At 54.8% G+C, this 15,877-nt stretch overlaps 3 protein-coding genes across 3 annotated transcripts in view; 2 read left to right on the forward strand and 1 right to left on the reverse strand.

The window, feature by feature from the left end:
• Nucleotides 1-4,562: 4,562 nt before the first annotated feature.
• Nucleotides 4,563-7,724, forward strand: IL25 (interleukin 25). Its single transcript, XM_059372946.1, has 3 exons — nucleotides 4,563-4,682; nucleotides 4,864-5,108; nucleotides 7,089-7,724. Exons 1-3 carry the CDS (start codon nucleotides 4,674-4,676, stop codon nucleotides 7,342-7,344), a joined length of 510 nt encoding a protein of 169 aa, XP_059228929.1. The 5' UTR covers nucleotides 4,563-4,673; the 3' UTR covers nucleotides 7,345-7,724.
• Nucleotides 7,725-8,242: 518 nt separating this feature from the next.
• Nucleotides 8,243-10,926, forward strand: CMTM5 (CKLF like MARVEL transmembrane domain containing 5). Its single transcript, XM_059372944.1, has 5 exons — nucleotides 8,243-8,840; nucleotides 9,583-9,735; nucleotides 10,192-10,284; nucleotides 10,483-10,567; nucleotides 10,667-10,926. The coding sequence occupies exons 1-5, from the start codon at nucleotides 8,463-8,465 to the stop codon at nucleotides 10,678-10,680; spliced, it is 723 nt and encodes a 240-aa protein (XP_059228927.1). The 5' UTR covers nucleotides 8,243-8,462; the 3' UTR covers nucleotides 10,681-10,926.
• A 2,206-nt stretch (nucleotides 10,927-13,132) lies between these two features.
• The window catches only part of LOC131999406 (myosin-6-like), a 24,132-nt gene continuing 21,387 nt past the window's right edge, over nucleotides 13,133-15,877 (reverse strand). Inside the window, exons 34-37 of the mRNA XM_059372137.1 lie at nucleotides 15,290-15,320; nucleotides 14,575-14,670; nucleotides 13,517-13,651; nucleotides 13,133-13,156 (exon numbers count right to left, since the gene is read on the reverse strand). Of these exons, the coding sequence (XP_059228120.1) occupies nucleotides 13,133-13,156; nucleotides 13,517-13,651; nucleotides 14,575-14,670; nucleotides 15,290-15,320 (286 nt within the window). The remainder of the gene's footprint in view (nucleotides 13,157-13,516; nucleotides 13,652-14,574; nucleotides 14,671-15,289; nucleotides 15,321-15,877) is intronic.

Below are 15,877 nucleotides of genomic sequence, written 5' to 3' on the forward strand. Positions count from 1 at the left end.
TAAAGTGGGGATAATAATTAAATCCAGGCTTTTTGTGAAGATTAAGAGATTCCTGAGAACAGTGCCTTGCCCTGCTGTTAAATGTTGGATAAAAGCAACTATTATTATTGCTATTTGAGGCCAGCCCCATGGAGGCAGCAGCAGGTCAAAGACACAGTGTGTGTCCTTGAGAAACTCACATCACAGAGACCATGCTTGAATCCAGTCAGGACCTTGAAATAAAATCCAAACGCTCTGTCACAACCAGTAAGACCCTCTGCGATCTGGCCACTGCCCACCTTGTTACTTTATCTCATCCCGCTCTCCCTTGTCCTTTGTTTTCCACCCACATTGTCCTCTCTAGCTCGCAGATACTTCCAGCTCTTTCCCACGTCTAGGACTCTGTCTGTCCTGCTGCCTCTGTCTAGACCACTCTTCCCCCACTTGTTTTCCATCGTCATGTCAAATTCCTAACCCTCAGAAAGCCCTTCCCTGGCTTTCCAAGTCCGAGAGGCACCCTCCTTCCATTCCCCTCAGCCTCCTATCTCAGAATGCTGTTGCGTTTTCTTCATAGCACTAATGATTATCAGACATGATCTGGTTTCCTTGTTTATTATCTGTCTCCTAAAACGTAAGCTTCACAAGGCAGAGATCTTATCTGGCTTGTCCTCCTCTGTCCTCATAGCATTCAGAATAGTGCCTGGTCTCTACTGGCGCTCAGTAACTACCAGCTGAGTGGATGAAGGAACAGGGCAGCTGTGACCCTAGGACAAATCTGAGTAAGCCCAGGGCTTCCATGGGTGCCACCAGCACTGGGCTGAGGGGAGAGAGTTGTGGGGCTATTTGTCCAGTGCTCCCAGATTTTCCATGTGTCTCCCAGGCCAGACAAGTTTCTCTCTTATTCCTTTTTTTTTTTTTAATTCTCTTTCTTTCTTTCTTTCTTTTTTTTTTTTTATTTTTAGATTTTATTTATTTATTTGACAGAGAGAGATCACAAGTAGACAGAGAGTCAGGCAGAGAGAGAGGGGAGGAAGCAGACTTCTTGCGGAGCAGAGAGCCCGATGGGGGGCTCGATCCCAGGACCCTGGGACCATGACCTGAGCCAAAGGTAGAGGCTTTAACCGACTGAGCCACCCAGGTGCCCCAATTCCCTTTATTTCTTAAAGACTCGCTTACTTATTTGAGGGGGTGGGCAGGGAGAGGAAAAGAATCTCAAGCAGACTCCCCACTGAGTGTGGAACCTGACATGGGGCTTGATCTCAAGACCCCTGGGGAGATCATGACCTGAGCTGAAACCAAGAGTCGGACACTTAACTGACTGAGCCACCCAGGCGCCCCACACAAGGTTCTCTTTGAAGGCAGGCTCCCAAGCCTAAGCATCTTCGTAACTACAGGTGATACCACAGATAACAAACCACCAGTACCATTATCGCTACCTAATCAGGGCGCTGGAGGGCCCCATTGCTGGCTCACAGGCAGGTTGTGATCCAGGAGGTAGCCCCCAGGGCCGAGGACAGTATGTATGGATTTACCGGTCAGGAGAAGTATTTCAGCATTTTAACTGCTGGTGTGGGGCCTTCCCATCAGGCATGTGCCAACAGGCTTGTGAAGACCCTGCTGAGTCCTGTGGTTTCAGTGGTAGCTGAGGTCCAGAGTGGCTGAGCTTGTTGGTGCTTTTGTGGTCAACCAGGTTACCCTCTCAAAACCGAAAAACAAAACAGAACTAAACCACAAGAAAGTCTACAAATGAGGAGAAAGGCCCAGAGAGGGTCGAAGGTCAAGAAATGACCAAAGACAGGGGTAGGACTTCAAGGCAGCAGGGCTGTCTTTCTGTGGAAGGGCAGGACAGCCACATTCTAGCTTCTTGAAAGCCCCCAGGGCCTCATGGTGGGGATACTTTCCATCCCATCTCCCCTGCCCTGCCCTGCTGGGTGCTGATCCCTCCTCCCAGGGGCTCTGTCAGGCCCCTCTGGCTGTGGGGCCATGCCCAGGCAAGTGAGGACAGGTGTGAGGTGAACTTTCCTATGCTTCCGCCTTCTGCATTCTTCCCATTGTCACCCCGATCTCCCCACACCCCCAAGGATTCCCTGGAAGCTGAAATGACTCAGGGATTCCAAAACTAGTTCCCCCAGGAGGAAAACCCTCTGGAAAATGTTTCTCATGGCAGGGAATCACCCAAAGGAATCCCACAGAGCGGCGAGGAGATAAGGACAGAGGCTGAGCAAACCGGAGGGGTGGGGTGCATGTGACTCAGAGCCCAGGTTCTCAGGTCAGAGCCGATCACCACAGTGGGGGAAAGGCCAGCCCTGGGGGCAACCTAGTGCTCGCAGGGGCCTTCCCTCTGCCTCATAGGGCTTTCTTCAGGATGTCCTCGTACAGAGGGAAGAGGACACCCCAAAGGCCTCTCCTGAAGGGCAGTGTGGGTCTCTGGCAGCATCAACAAGCAGCTGGGATCACTGCCAGCTCTTTTGAGCACCCCCTCCTGGACAGGGCCAAGATGGGAAGATCTGGGTCAATATGAATCTCTGAGGGTCTCATTGGTTTGGGGGGCTCCCACAGGGATCCAGCTCTTGTGGAAGAGCAGTGGCCCCTCACAGCCTTTTCTGGGGTTAAGGGTTTCTCCAGAACCCCCAAAAGCCATGTGCCAGGCAGTGGGTCCCCTCCAGCAGGGCTGAGTGCCCAAGTAGACAGGAATGTCCCTGGCCTCTGGCAGGTTCAGGTGAGACCTGTCCTGGCCCAAACCTGGGTAAGCAGGAAAGCACAGATGGAGAGTGAGGAGGGGGAGGGCCTCTCTTCCATTTGCAGCTGACTAGGGGGTCAGCCCAGTGTGGCTCCTGCGTGCCAGGAGGTTAGATTTGGAACCGGTCAGGGCTGGGGTAAAAAGCCAGCTCTGTCCCTAACTATACAACCTTGGGTAGGTTACTAAATTTCTTGGGGTCTTAGTTGTGTCATCTGTAATATGGGGATACTAGTTTCCATCTCATCGTTTCATTGTAAGGATAAAATGAGCTGCTTCAGGTACAGGGCCTGGCCCTATCCTGGCACGTGACACAGAGGAGCCAAGGTCCCATGGCACACAGAAGCTAGAGGGTGTGGGGGAGCCTAGGGCAGACAGCAGGGGGACAGGAGTGGGTGATGTGTTCCTCACCTCAGTGCTTTTCCTAAGAGCTCCTGCTCCTCCAGCCACCACCTGTTTCCCCTAAACCCCCGCCTCACCCCCAGTTCCAGGTTTCCTCAAACCCACCAGAACAGCTTCTCCAATTCTCCAGGCCATCCCCCCAACCTGATCTCATCACTCCTCCGCTCTGGGACTGCTTTGCCCTACAGCATTTGAAGGATTCCTCCTCATTCTGCAGTTTAACTTATTCCTGGGTCCCTTTGTTTATTTTCTGAGTCCTTGGTTACTAGAAGAGTATTTTCTAAGGGAAAGCACATGCAAATCAGAAAATATCATTCTAGAGACCATGTCTGTGTATGAGTGTGTTGGGGGTGTGGGTCGTGGGTGAGGGGGATGAGGGGGATGGATGGGCAAGGATGGAGAGGAAAGGCTTGGAGGGAAGTAGGTGGCCTGCTCTCAGCACTGTGTCTCCCAGGAGGGGTGACCCCAGGCTGACTCATGTCTTCAGGGTCAGGCCTAGTTAAAGCACTTCTGAGCACGGATGCCCCCTCCTGGCCGACAGTGGCCCATGGAGCTGGGGGCGGGGCTGAGCTTGGGTGGACTTGCCCCATGACCCTAGACGGGCAGCTACCTGCTATGGCCCTTGTCCCCAGTGCCTTGGGAGTGGGGGTAGGGGCAGGTCCGTTCTGGAACTGGGATCTCCTGCTGGGCCATAGGTGAGGCTGTTAACAACCAAGCCCTTCCCCTTCCTGGCTTCACATCATTTATGCAATGGAAGCAACCACCCACATCTTCTTCCATCAGACCCTACACGTCCAACTGACAAACTGATGGGGTCAAGGCATTCCAGGCAGTCCTGTGGGGTTAGGCCTGCATCCCTGGCCCAGAGGAGATCAGGACAGGGTGGGATGGGGCATGGAGCAGCCACTGGAGTGGGTGAGGGGTAGTGGGTAATGGACAATGAGAAAGATGTCTTAGGTGATGGGGGTCCTAGATGTTGGGGTCATCGAAAGCGAGAAAGGGGTCAGAAAACAGAAGGGTTGAGGGTCAAAGGAGATAGAGGGAAATGTTCACTAAGCTGGGTGACCAGATGGCTGTCTGAGAAGAAAGGGAATGGTAGAGACAAGACCCTGGATGAGGGCATGGGAATGAGGCCTCTTGAAGACAGACCAGATGATGTTCCCTAATTTGGGGTACCAAGCCAACCAGGGGAATTCCCATAACACCAGTTCTCCAGTGCCCAGAATGGCAGAGTACTATTACTTTGACCCCACACCCAGAAAGCTGCAAAGAACAGATTTTCCCCAATAGGATCCCAAGGTGTGATGTGAATTACAACTTCCATGAATATAACATTTGAGCAGCTTTTGGAAACACTTTCAGGTTTTTTTTGGTTTTGTTTTGTTTTTTAATGTCAGGTCACTCCCTCCAAAAGGTCGTGGAAATAAATTTGAATAAACAAAACAGGTTTGCTGAAAATAAAACCAGGACGCCGCAGCCGCTCCAGTCAGCCTACTTCCACAAGGCCCCACCCGTCAGCCAGCGCGGCACTGTAGCTGGGTGAGCAGCATCAGACATGAACCAGGTGAGTGTGAAGGGGCCGCACAGGTGCTGAGATGTCGCTGAGGGTGGAGAGAGGCCAGGTTCCAGGGCTGGGGCTGGGGCTGGGGCTGGGGCTGGGGGCCAGGTGGAGCTCTTAGGGAACAGCTGGGGAGGGAGCACCCTGATTGTTTGAGAGCAGTTCTCTCATTGGCCTTTTCCTGTAGGTGATCGTGTTCTTGGTCATGGCCATGGGAACCCACAGCCTCAATTTTCGCATCCGGAAGGACTGCGCCCACTGGCCCAGCTGCTGCACCGGAAAAAGGCAGGACCCTGCTCACGAGTGGCTGAAGGGGAACACTGTGCTCAAGTTCCCCCGAGAGGCCACGGGCTTCACCCACCACCCAGAATCCTGCAGGGCCAGTGAAGATGGACCTCTCAACAGCAGGTCTATCTCTCCCTGGAGATATGAGTGAGTCTGCTGCCCCCTCGCGAATGCCAGCACATGGGCCATCAGGGCGTATGAGAGGGACTTGGGGGAGGGGTTCCATCCAAGTCCAGCCGGCCCACACCCCCTTTTATCTCAGAGAGGCCATAAAGGTAGAAGCCTCAGGCAAGGCCTAGTCTGGGTGCTAGCTCCCACTCTTAGTGGGTGACTTTGAGCTACTTCCTCAAGGTTTCAAAGCTGTTTTTTTTTTTCATCTGTAAAATGATGTAAGACACCACCCCCCACCCCAGGCCATTGTCTGTAAATGATGTAAGACCCCCCAGGCCAATGTGCAGATCAGATGAAATAATGTGTGTAAAATCTGTACAGGAAAGTTTGGTTCTCTCCTTTTCCTCTCTTCTTCTTCCCCCTCCTCCTCCCCCATCTCCTCCTCCTTCCTCTTCTGTCCCTACAATGGGACATGTTTTTCTAACTGAAATATCAGGGAATGAGGGTATGAAACAGGCACGAAGCACCCCAATACCCACTACCAGTGACCCAGTCCCTAGGGGGGCTGTAAGTGTACCAAGTTAGTGAAATCTTCCACTCTGAGGGTAGCCAGAGCCCTGGGCTGGTTTTCTTTGGTTATGGGCAGTCTTACTCTTCCATTCAGTGTGCCACAAAAATCCTAAAATTCTCTCTTGGTGCCATGATGTAACACGTATTAGGAAGCAGTAAATTTGGGACAATGACACAGAATATTAAAAATTAGGGCCTTAGGGATCCTTGTCTTGTGTATTCTTGGGGTGCCTGTGTTCTCGTTCTTCGTAAGTCTAATTCTGGCTTGGCCTTGGTTTTGGGGATGGTGGACAAGTTCGGTGGGTAGGGAGATGGTCAGCTTTGGGTGAGACCAGATCTCTGGTAGAGACTCCAGGTCATCATGCTTTGAAGTGGTCTCAGAAGTCTGGCTGGGTCCCGGGCTAAATCCAACAAGGCAGGGAGCCACTCTGGGAGGCTGGGTGCCAGAGGGCTGACCTGGCTGGGATCCAGACCCCTCATTTGGAGGCCATGAACCCCTGATGACTACTTGGCTGATCTTTCCGCAAAGTATTCTTTGCCATACTCGTCCCACAGGCTGCTCCTCAGGAAAAAGTTTATGACAGTTAAGTGTGGGACACCTGATCCAGCCCTCACCCCTCAGAGATTCATAATGTGCTCAGCATGTTCAAAGTTGCAAGAAGTCTGCAGAAGAGAAACTGTAAATTCAGCATTTCCCAAACTCATTTGGCCCCAGGCCCCTTTTCTTGTAGAGTACTTATTAGGGAACCCACCCTGGGAAAGGCGGCTCGAGCCGAGCCCCAGCTCGTGAGGGCTTGTCTGCATGGAGAACGGTCTTGCAACCCAGAGGCTGTTTCCTGCTAGCCTTTGGGAGGTCCAGACCTTTGGAGCGTCTACATTTCGAGTCTTGTTTTGGCCACAAAACCCTTTCAGAATAAATAAATAAATCTTACCATTCATACTTACCTGTGCTTATAGTAGATGCAGGCAAGTGTCTGGAAGGATATGCAGGCACTGGTCGACAGCGGCTCCTTCTGGGGAAAGGGACTGGTAGGGAGACTGACTGTCTTCACTTTACAGTGTTTCATACTTGGATATAAGAGCGATTTTTACTTTATAATAATAATTTTTAAAAGTCCTAAAAATGTAGTAACAATGACAAAAAGTAACCTCATGCTGGATGTACATGAGATGGAAGCAGCGCTTGTCTGGGGGGCCTCCACATGGCTCCGGGACCAGAAAACCATCCCTCCTTCCCTGCCCTTCACTACCGGTGGGGGAAAATAAATCCCAGAGAGGAGGGGGTGACTTGTTGAAAGTCACTCAGCAAGTGGGTACAAGAGCTGAGTGGGGGGGAGGGTAAAAGCTCAGTCAGGGGGGTCCCACCCTAGCCGCTCCCCAGTCCCATCCCCTGCCTGCCTGCCACGCCAGTCTCCCTCCAGAGTCTGACCAGTGCCTCCTCCACAGGTTGGACCGGGACTTGAACCGGCTCCCCCAGGATCTGTACCACGCCCGCTGCCTGTGTCCACACTGTGTCAGCCTCCAGACGGGCTCCCACATGGACCCCCTGGGCAACTCAGAGTTGCTCTACCACAACCAGACCGTCTTCTACCGGAGGCCGTGTCCCGGCGAGCAAGGCACCCGGGATGGCTACTGCCTGGAGCAGCGGCTCTATCAGGTCTCCTTGGCTTGTGTGTGTGTGCGGCCTCGAGTGACGTCCTAGTCGTGCTGCCCCTGCCCGGTATCCGGTCGGACCACCCGCCACGGCGAGCCAGGATGCCTGAGTGCTCAGCGCTTCCAAAGAACTACCTGGAGCAGCAAGACTGTGGGACAGGATCGGGGACTTTCGGGGGAACCGCACGTTTCACTTTTTAGAGTGGATGGGAAAAGTGGGGCGAAGCAGCAGAGAAGCTTATGGCCACGGGAAGAGGACCTCCTGGCACTTCCTCTTGGGAAAAGTCTTTAAGGCTCCAGAGACCACCTGTCTCTTCCTCTTCTCCCATCCCTAGCTGCCCTGGCACGGCACAAGCACTTTCTTGCTCCTTTCCCCTTTGCCAATGGAGAGCCCGTCATTTCATGTGTTCGTCCATCTGTCTACCTGTCCATCCATCCATCCACCTGTCCATCACTCAGTGACATCTACTTTGCACATACCTTGGTGCAGTTACTAGGCTCTGAGGAAGAGGCTGTTATTGAGCATGGAGAGACTTACCTTAATAAATAATCTGTATTCAAAATGGTCTAATTTATCTTGGCGTCCCCAGTGCCTGAACACCAGGCTCCCCAGCCTGGCTCCTTCTCTTCCCCATGGTCAGATCTTACCTACTACCCTGTCCTTCTGCCTTCCAGAGTTTCCGCTGTGGCCTCCCGTCCCTCCCCTTCTCTGGCTCCCTGGCCTACCCCTGAACACTGGGGTGGGGGTCAGGCTGCCCTCCTGGCATGCTGGAGAGACAGAGGCCCATTGAGGCACTACGGCAGGCACACAGCGCCACCTTGTCCCCCCAACAATCTGCCTTTGTCCTCACTCTTGGCTGCTACAGCCTGGGCCAGGGGGGTGCTGCCTGGGCCGGGCTCCAGCTCCCACCCTTTCTAAAAGGAAAAGGGGGAAAGGACAGCCAGGAAGAGGGGAATTAGCGGAGGGGGATGTAAACTTCTTCAGGCTTGGGTCCTTTGGGGGGCTCCTGGTCTAGCTCAGATTCTCAGCTTACCTCCCCGCTCCTCCCATTTTCTGTGTGGACCTCCTCCTTTCCCCCCTCCTCCCTGCTCTCCTTCTCCAGGCCGGGTTGGGCTCCAGCAACCAGAGGGCTGACCACTCCTCCCCGCCCCTCCCCTCCCCTCCCCATGTGCTTCCCGGGGTTGAGGGGCGGGGGCGATGCAGGCACCAGCAGGGGCACTCTGGGCAGCTGGGAGAAGGCCCGTCTGGCTGGACGAGGCTCCTTGGCTGCCCCTCGGCCGACCTCCCCGCTTCTCTTGCAGGCTTCTCCAAGTGCCTCCCTGCTTCTGTTTGCTTCCCCATCTCTCCAGGTTTCTGTTTTCCCAGTTCCCTTCTTAGGCCGGTGGCAGTGGGGGCTGTGCCTGGTGGGCCCCACGGAGATGCTCAGTGCTCGGGATCGCCGGGATGGGCTCCCTGCGGAGGGGGCAGCTGCGGGGCTCCAGGGCTTCGCTGTGGACAAGACTTTCCTCTCCTCTCTCAAAGGCATCCTGCTGGAAACCGAGCTGGTAACAGCCACCTCCCCGACCTGGCGCCTCCATCTCTCCCAGTATGATCTCACTCCCCTCTCTCCCTGCTCAGTGCTCTCACTGGGCTCACCCCTTGGGTGGTCTCCTTTCCGGGGCTCTCTGGACACCGCTCCTGTTCCAGCTACCCTGCCCTCCTTCTCCACCCGCCCTCGGGCTGCCTCTCCCTCTGAAGGCCCTTACAGCAGCTTCAGCAACTGCAGGAAGAGCTGAAGTTAGAACACGACTTTATCTGCGTCTACTCCCCGTGAACACCTGCTCTCGGGGCAGGATCTTCCCCTGTCACTTAGCAAGACCTGAGTGTCATCCTAAGTCCGTGTGTATGTGTCAGTGACATTGCCAGAGCTGAAGGGACCCTTAGTCCACTGTGGAACTACTGTCTTCTAAATCTTGTCTCTTGGTGTGGAGCCAGACGGCTGGTGTGTACCCTGTACCCTGGGCTTTCAGCAGGACACCTCTTCTATGGGTTCCATAGAATGGTACCCCCTGGAGGGGTGCAGCTTGGTCATACAGCTGGGGTCCTGGACACGGGGAGCTGGGAAGCTGGAGATTGCCCTCGAGGGGCCAGTGCCCTGGAGTGTGGCTCCCGCGACCAGGGCTGGGGAGACTGGCAAGGATAGGTGTTGGGGGCGGCCTGAGGAAGTTTCCGAGGAGGGGAAGGCAAAAAAATCTGGCTAGTCCTGTGTCCCCTTCCTGGCAAGCTTCACACCCCCGGGTCCTGCAGGCCTTGACCTTCGTCATCTTCATCTGCTTCACGGCCTCCATCTCCGCCTACATGGCTGCAGCGCTGCTGGAGTTCTTCATCACGCTCGCCTTCCTCTTCCTCTACGCCACCCAGTACTACCTACGCTTCGATCGGCTGAACTGGCCCTGTCTGGTGAGGGACTCTGCCCCACCACATTCTGGTCCCTTACTTCTTGAAGGTGAAATTTCCCTTTTCCCTCCCAGCCTCTCTCCTTTCCCTGGGTCAGTACGGGGCCCAGCTCCTACACAATCACTTAGAGCTGCTCTCCCACTCACTGAAGCTCCCACCCCAGCCCAGGCCCTGCCCTGGCCCCCTGGTCGGCCTGCTCCAGCTCTGCCCACCTCCCCCTGGCCCAGGGTCCTGGCTCCTAGTTCTGGCCACTCTGCATTCACCTGTATCCCTTCCCTGGCTCACTCGTGCTCTCTGTATCTCTTCCAAGTGCTTCATATCGTGCCCAGGGGTCTCTCCATGTAGGGATTCACAGTGCCTGAGGGTAAAGTCACTGACTGGCCTGGAAAACCTCAGGATGATGTTCTCTTGCCTTCCGACTTCCTTTTGACCCTGGTCCCCCTCCCCCCCATCCCCCAGGACTTCCTCCGCTGTGTCAGTGCCATCATCATCTTCCTGGTGGTCTCCTTTGCAGCTGTGACCTCCCGGGATGGAGCTGCCATTGCTGCTTTTGTGAGTCCAGCCCTACAGAGCTCCCCAGGCCCTTGGGACCCCTGGCTGGTGTTTGCACACCACTGGTGCCTCCCCACAAGCCCAACCCAGGGCTCTGGTTCACACAGTGCCCCATCCCGCCCACCTCCCTCTCCCTTGTATGTGATGGCCGGCGGCTTTCTCTGTGTCATCCCAGCTCCTACACACCTACTCCCACAGGTGTTTGGCATCATCCTGGTTTCCGTCTTTGCCTACGATGCTTTCAAGATCTACCGGACCGAGATGGCTCCCAGGACCACCCAGGGTGAGTGTCTGTGCCATGGGGAATGGACGTGCCCCCTTCCCCCCGTGCCCCAGCTACCTGATCCTGATATGCCTTCCCTTCCTGGCTCCATATTCACAGAGGACCAGCAGTGACCCTGAGCTAACTGGCTCCTGGGCCCAGCCAGACAAAAGGAACAGAGCAGCCCAGACACATTTCCTTTGGATTCCCTAGCCTGCAGCCTAATATCCCCCAGCCAGGCCTTCAGGGATGGAGTCTGGCCTGAGAAGTCACCAGGAACTTATCTGTGGGGCTCAGTGCTCTGAGATCTGGCCCCCGATGAAGCTCTACCGGGAAGGGGGTGTTTTGGGGAGGGAGAGCAGGAAGAAGCTGATCATTCCCAAATTAAAAGATTTGAATCCTACTGGTGTCTTTTTCTTCCCCAGGAATTAGGCAGGTCAGGAAAGCCAGGGAGTAGTCACAAAAAAGCTGCCTGGAGCAGGTCATGGTCCCTTCTCTGCAACCAGGTCTGAGCCATGAGGAAGTGGGACTGGACTGAAGGTGCTGAAGACTTCCTTCCACACCACACTTCCTCTCTACGATCTGTGTGTGCCACGCTGCTTTGTGGTGGGCCTGCTGGTTGGGCTCCCAGAGTCCTGTGTCTGAGAAGGCTCAAGCCTTCCCCACGTGAGTGCCCACCAGCCGCACCTGTGCACACAGGTTTCTTAGGGTTTTGGAACCAGGTGCTTGCCTGGGGCGTGTTTAGAGCTCCCCCTTGTGGTGTGGGGAGGACTTGGCCCGCAGACCACAGGAAAGAGGGCAGCTTGTGGCACCAGATGAAGGCAAAAACCCTCTAGATACTTGCTCTGGAAGAGCTCTTAGATATCAGCAGGTCCAATGCCCTCATTTCACATAAGAGGAAACAAGCCCAGTTACAGGAAATGACTTCTGCACTTGTGACAGAGCTGGGACAAGAACCTAGCTTGCCTAACACCTATACAGGTGATCAGGATATCGTACTGAGCTCCCGGTAGCTCAGAAAATAAATGGCCCAGCCTCATCTCCAGCTCCCTCCACCAGTGGGTCTACTCGACCAGCTTGCCAGCAAGCAAACATTTTCTGAGCATCTCCTCCCTATAGACCCTGTGCTGGGCCCTGGGGGATTCACAGGTGACAGGAGGGCCTGTCCTTGGGCATTCATACCCAGGGAAGGTGACAGGCTAGTGAAGGATGGTCATGACTGCCCACAGCGCATGCTAGGGGAGGGTTGGGCTGGGCTTTTTGGAGAACAGACACTGCTACAGTACAGGAATCAGCCCTGCCTGGCCCATGACAGCCAGGGTACTAGGGATGTCCCTGCTCACCCACATGGCCTAACTTAGCAGCTCATACAAGCTGGCTTACTATCCCTCTAATGCTGGCTTTCTCCTGCTCTGAAATATCTTCCTTTTTTCTGGGGTGCTCCTTCCAGAGGCAGGCCCTAGCCCCCAAGACCTGCCTGAACCCTGGAACTTCAGTAGAGCTGCTGTGCTTCCTTAGGTGGTAGTCGTGGGCCTGCCTCAGTCTGACTTCTCCAACTTTCCTGTCCTCGTGTCCGGGCTCCTCACCAGCACAGACAGCATCCCCAGGGCTAGAACCAACGGGATTTTGTGTTTTTCTGGGTTTCTGCTCACATGCTTAGGGCTCTAGGCACTGATTGGCCACCCTAAACCTTTCAGGGAGGCATAGCAGGGGCTTCCCTGGCACCCTTTACGAGATGGGGTTACCAGATGCAGGGATGAGAAAGTGGTTAGGAGAACTGGGCTGTAAAGCCCAGGAGGGGGCAGGGATTTGTCTGGAACAGAATGGGGCCGGGACAAGCCCTGCTTCCTGGGCAGGAGTATGACCTGGACGAGACTGTCCCTGGTGGGTGCTCCCAGGAGAGCGGGGGTGTGATCTACAGCGTGTACCTGCTCATACAGCTGTGCCCACCTGTGCCTGTGTGAGGGGCCAAAATGAAGCAAAGCTCGGCTCTGGTCCACAGTGCCTGTTGACATAGGCTCAGTGTCAGCGGGCCCCAGCGTCCCAGGATTCCCCTCTCGGTGAGGCATGACCACAGAGGCCGAGCTCACACGTGGGCCCCAGCCGAAGGGGCCTGGGGCTCCCTGTGGATCGACCAGAATGGTACCTGTGCCAACCCCTTTATGAACCTCCACCCCCAGGGAGCCTGGAGCCTCTCGTGGTATCGGTGGGAAGTTCATCTGGGAGGGAACGGGTGTCCCAGGACACCTTTAACCTCTGCAGCCCACAGCTGGGGTATGTGGAGGGGATCTTTGTCTTCCACACAAAAATCCTATCTCTCTGCACACAGAATTGGTTCACCATGCCGGTACCTTTGTTTTCTCTCCTTCTGACCTCACTTCTCTGGGCCTTGGCTGCCTCCTCTGTAGATGTGGAAAGATGTGGAAAACCTTGGCTCCCTCAGGTCTGACACAGAGGCAGGGCCTCCCTCCACTTGGGAGTTCTAAGAGCTCTTGACAGCAGCGGCAGCGGGAAGAAAGGGGCGCAGGCAGAGTCTGGCATTCATGTTTATTCCAGGCTGTCAAGAGGGAGGTTCCTGATGCAGTGTCACTCCTCTTCGAGCAGTTTTTGCTGAGAAAGGAATAAAAGGTGTAAGGGGGCAGCTGACAAGAGGGAAGGAGGGTGTGGAGAGGAATCTCTGGGGCTTTCCAGGGCCTCAGGGGGCTGCCTTGAGAGGGCGACGTTCTGGCCTCAGGGACCTTGGTTCTCATTTAGGGGTCTTTGTACTTTAGTGTGAGGGGCCAGGCTTTCTTCCAAGGTTTCAGTCTATATGGGCTGCTTTGACCAGGAAGGGGTTTCTCAGGTATGGATGTTGTGGGACTCCCCGCCAAGTCTGCCATAATATAGGCTAAGGAGTGCCCAACCTGAGCGGCACTGATGGTGGCAGGTGTGCTGACATGGCCACTAGTGAGGCCCAGCCAAGGGACCCACCTTGGCGCCGATGTCGCGGCTCTTGGCCCGCAGCTTGTTGACCTGGGACTCAGCGATGTCCGCCCGCTCCTCGGCCTCATCCAGCTCGTGCTGTACCTTGCGGAACTTGGACAGGTTGGTGTTGGCCTGCTCCTCCTGCGGGGGTCCGGGGACGGGGAGGAGGAGGTGAGATGCAGCAGGGTAGCTTGGGGGAGCTGGAAATCCCCAGCCTTCCAATCTGATGGATTCCCTGTCCCTGAGCCAGGAGCTCAGTGCTCTCACCCCTCAACTATGTCCCTGCAACTGCCTTGCTAAGGGTCTCCTGTTCCTGGCTTGGCACCTTCCTCAACTTGCCCAGCATTCAGAATCCTGCATGGCCACCCACTGCCCAAAATGAATGACATGCTGCCTGGTCAGTCCCATTCTTTTTTTTTTTTTTTTAAAGCCAAGTGGGTTTTTTGTGTGTGTGTGTGTTTTTTTTAAGATTTTATTTATTTATTTGACAGACAGAGATCACAAGTAAGCAGAGAGGCAGGTAGAGAGAGAAGAAAAGAAGCAGGCTCCCTGATGAGCAGAGAGCCCGACAGACCCTGGGATCATGACCTGGGCCGAAGGCAGAGGCTTAACCCACTGAGCCACCCAGGTGCCCTGGTCAGTCCCATTCTGAACCGAGCTTCACTGCACCTGCCCAGCTCTGACTCTGCTGCTCCCAGCTGTCCGGTTTCCTGCACACGTGTGTTCATCGACACTTCACTTTCACACTTTACAGCCCACCCAGACTCTTCCCCCACTGCCCTATGGCCAGGGCCTCTCCTGGGCCCAGTTCCACAGCCACCTTCCAGCCTCCAGCACCATGTGGCCCCGTGGCCTGCTTAGCAGCTATACTGTCTTCTGTCGGGTCTACCGGAGTATGGATTATAAGCAGGTTGTAAGCATTGCCTTTGCTTGCTCAGAGTGCCTGCTCCAGCTCTGAGCACACAGGACGCGTGAAACGTCCAGTCCCCATGCTGGGACCGAGGCCCGTCAATTCTCACACAGGGAGATGTGTGTAGGGAGAGTGAAGAAAACCATGAACTCACCGCCTCCTCGGCCTGGCGCTTGTAGGCCTTGACCTTCAGCTGCAGCTTGTCCACCAGGTCCTGCAGCCGCAGCAGGTTCTTCTTGTCCTCCTCCGTCTGGGGGTGGATGGATGGGAGAAGCCAATTTGGGGGAGGAGCAAGGACAATCATTGTTCCCTCCTTCAATATATCACTGTTCTCCCCAGGCCTTAGCTGCCCCTCCAACCCTCCGATGGGCCAGGTGAAAGAGGGGGCCTGGGGGATTTCATCTCTGCCTTGACTTGTAGGTCAAAGGGCCAAGGCAAGGTCCTCAGTCTGGATCTAGAAAGCAAAGCGGGCTGAGGCCCTAAAGCTAGAAGTGGGGCAAGGGGCTCCTAACCGAATGGAATTCCTTCATCCAAAAATATGGGGGCATTGGGGCTCCTCCAGTCCCAGCCTGGAGCCCCGTAGATTCTCTTGGCCAGTGGTCTGAGAGTGAGCCGAGAGGAAAATGAGGGGCACGGGATGAAGGGGGTACTGTCATAGTCAGACCATTCTCATCTATCATATATATACTGTACTAGGCAGATTTGGGCACCAGGATCACTGGCTCTAATGTCACCTGACCATGTCTAGCTCCTCATCATTGCATGGACTAGGGTGCCACTCCCACTTATGTACACAGTACACCTGCTGGTCTCCCCAGCTGCATCTCTTTCTCAGGCCTCTCATATTCTGCTGTCCAACGGACCAATACCTCCTTTCCTCGCCCTTTCTTCCCGGGTGCACTGGGAAAATAACAGGTCAAGGGCAAAAGCTCTGAGTTACAAAGGTGCAGGTCTTAGAACATTTTGGGATCATCTTTATCTAAGGTCCCACAAGTTCCATGGAATATCTGAGTCTCCTATTCCGAAAGTGCCATACTACATCCTTCCCTCTCGGGCTGGCAGAAAGATTCCATGGACGGTGCTAAAGCCTTCATGGTAGCACTTTGGGTTCTTAAAACAAAACAAAACAAAACAAAACAAAACAAAACAAAACAAGAAAACCCAAGGAAATGCTGGTTAAAAGAGCTTTCAGGAAGTAGAGGTAGGTTCTCCACTCACCAGAAAAAATCATGGACTCAAGCCAAACAGACTCCAGGGAATGTGCAAGAAAATTAATCTAAAGACAGCATCTCAAGAAGTAGGTGCCAGGGAGTTGAGTGGTGCACCTGGACAGCGGCTGTGCCTGGGGCCCGTGTGGGTTGGGAAGTGAGGCAGGGGAAGCGCTTTCACATCCACTCTTTCCTGGCCCCCAGAGCAGCCCCCATGCCCGCACCTGGTAGGTGAGCTCCTTGATGCGA

Source organism: Mustela nigripes, chromosome 13 (assembly GCF_022355385.1).
Source record: "Mustela nigripes isolate SB6536 chromosome 13, MUSNIG.SB6536, whole genome shotgun sequence".
Taxonomy (NCBI): domain Eukaryota; kingdom Metazoa; phylum Chordata; class Mammalia; order Carnivora; family Mustelidae; genus Mustela; species Mustela nigripes.

Excerpts from the sequence above, each read along its gene's own strand:
- CMTM5 (XM_059372944.1), top strand. The coding sequence starts at position 8,463 with ATGTGCTTCCCGGGGTTGAGGGGCGGGGGCGATGCAGGCACCAGCAGG. Across the intron at positions 9,736-10,191 it reads GGCTGAACTGGCCCTGTCTG|GACTTCCTCCGCTGTGTCAG; the intron begins GTGAGGGACTCT and ends CCCATCCCCCAG. Across the intron at positions 10,285-10,482 it reads GAGCTGCCATTGCTGCTTTT|GTGTTTGGCATCATCCTGGT; the intron begins GTGAGTCCAGCC and ends CTACTCCCACAG.
- IL25 (XM_059372946.1), top strand. Across the intron at positions 5,109-7,088 it reads ATCTCTCCCTGGAGATATGA|GTTGGACCGGGACTTGAACC; the intron begins GTGAGTCTGCTG and ends CCTCCTCCACAG.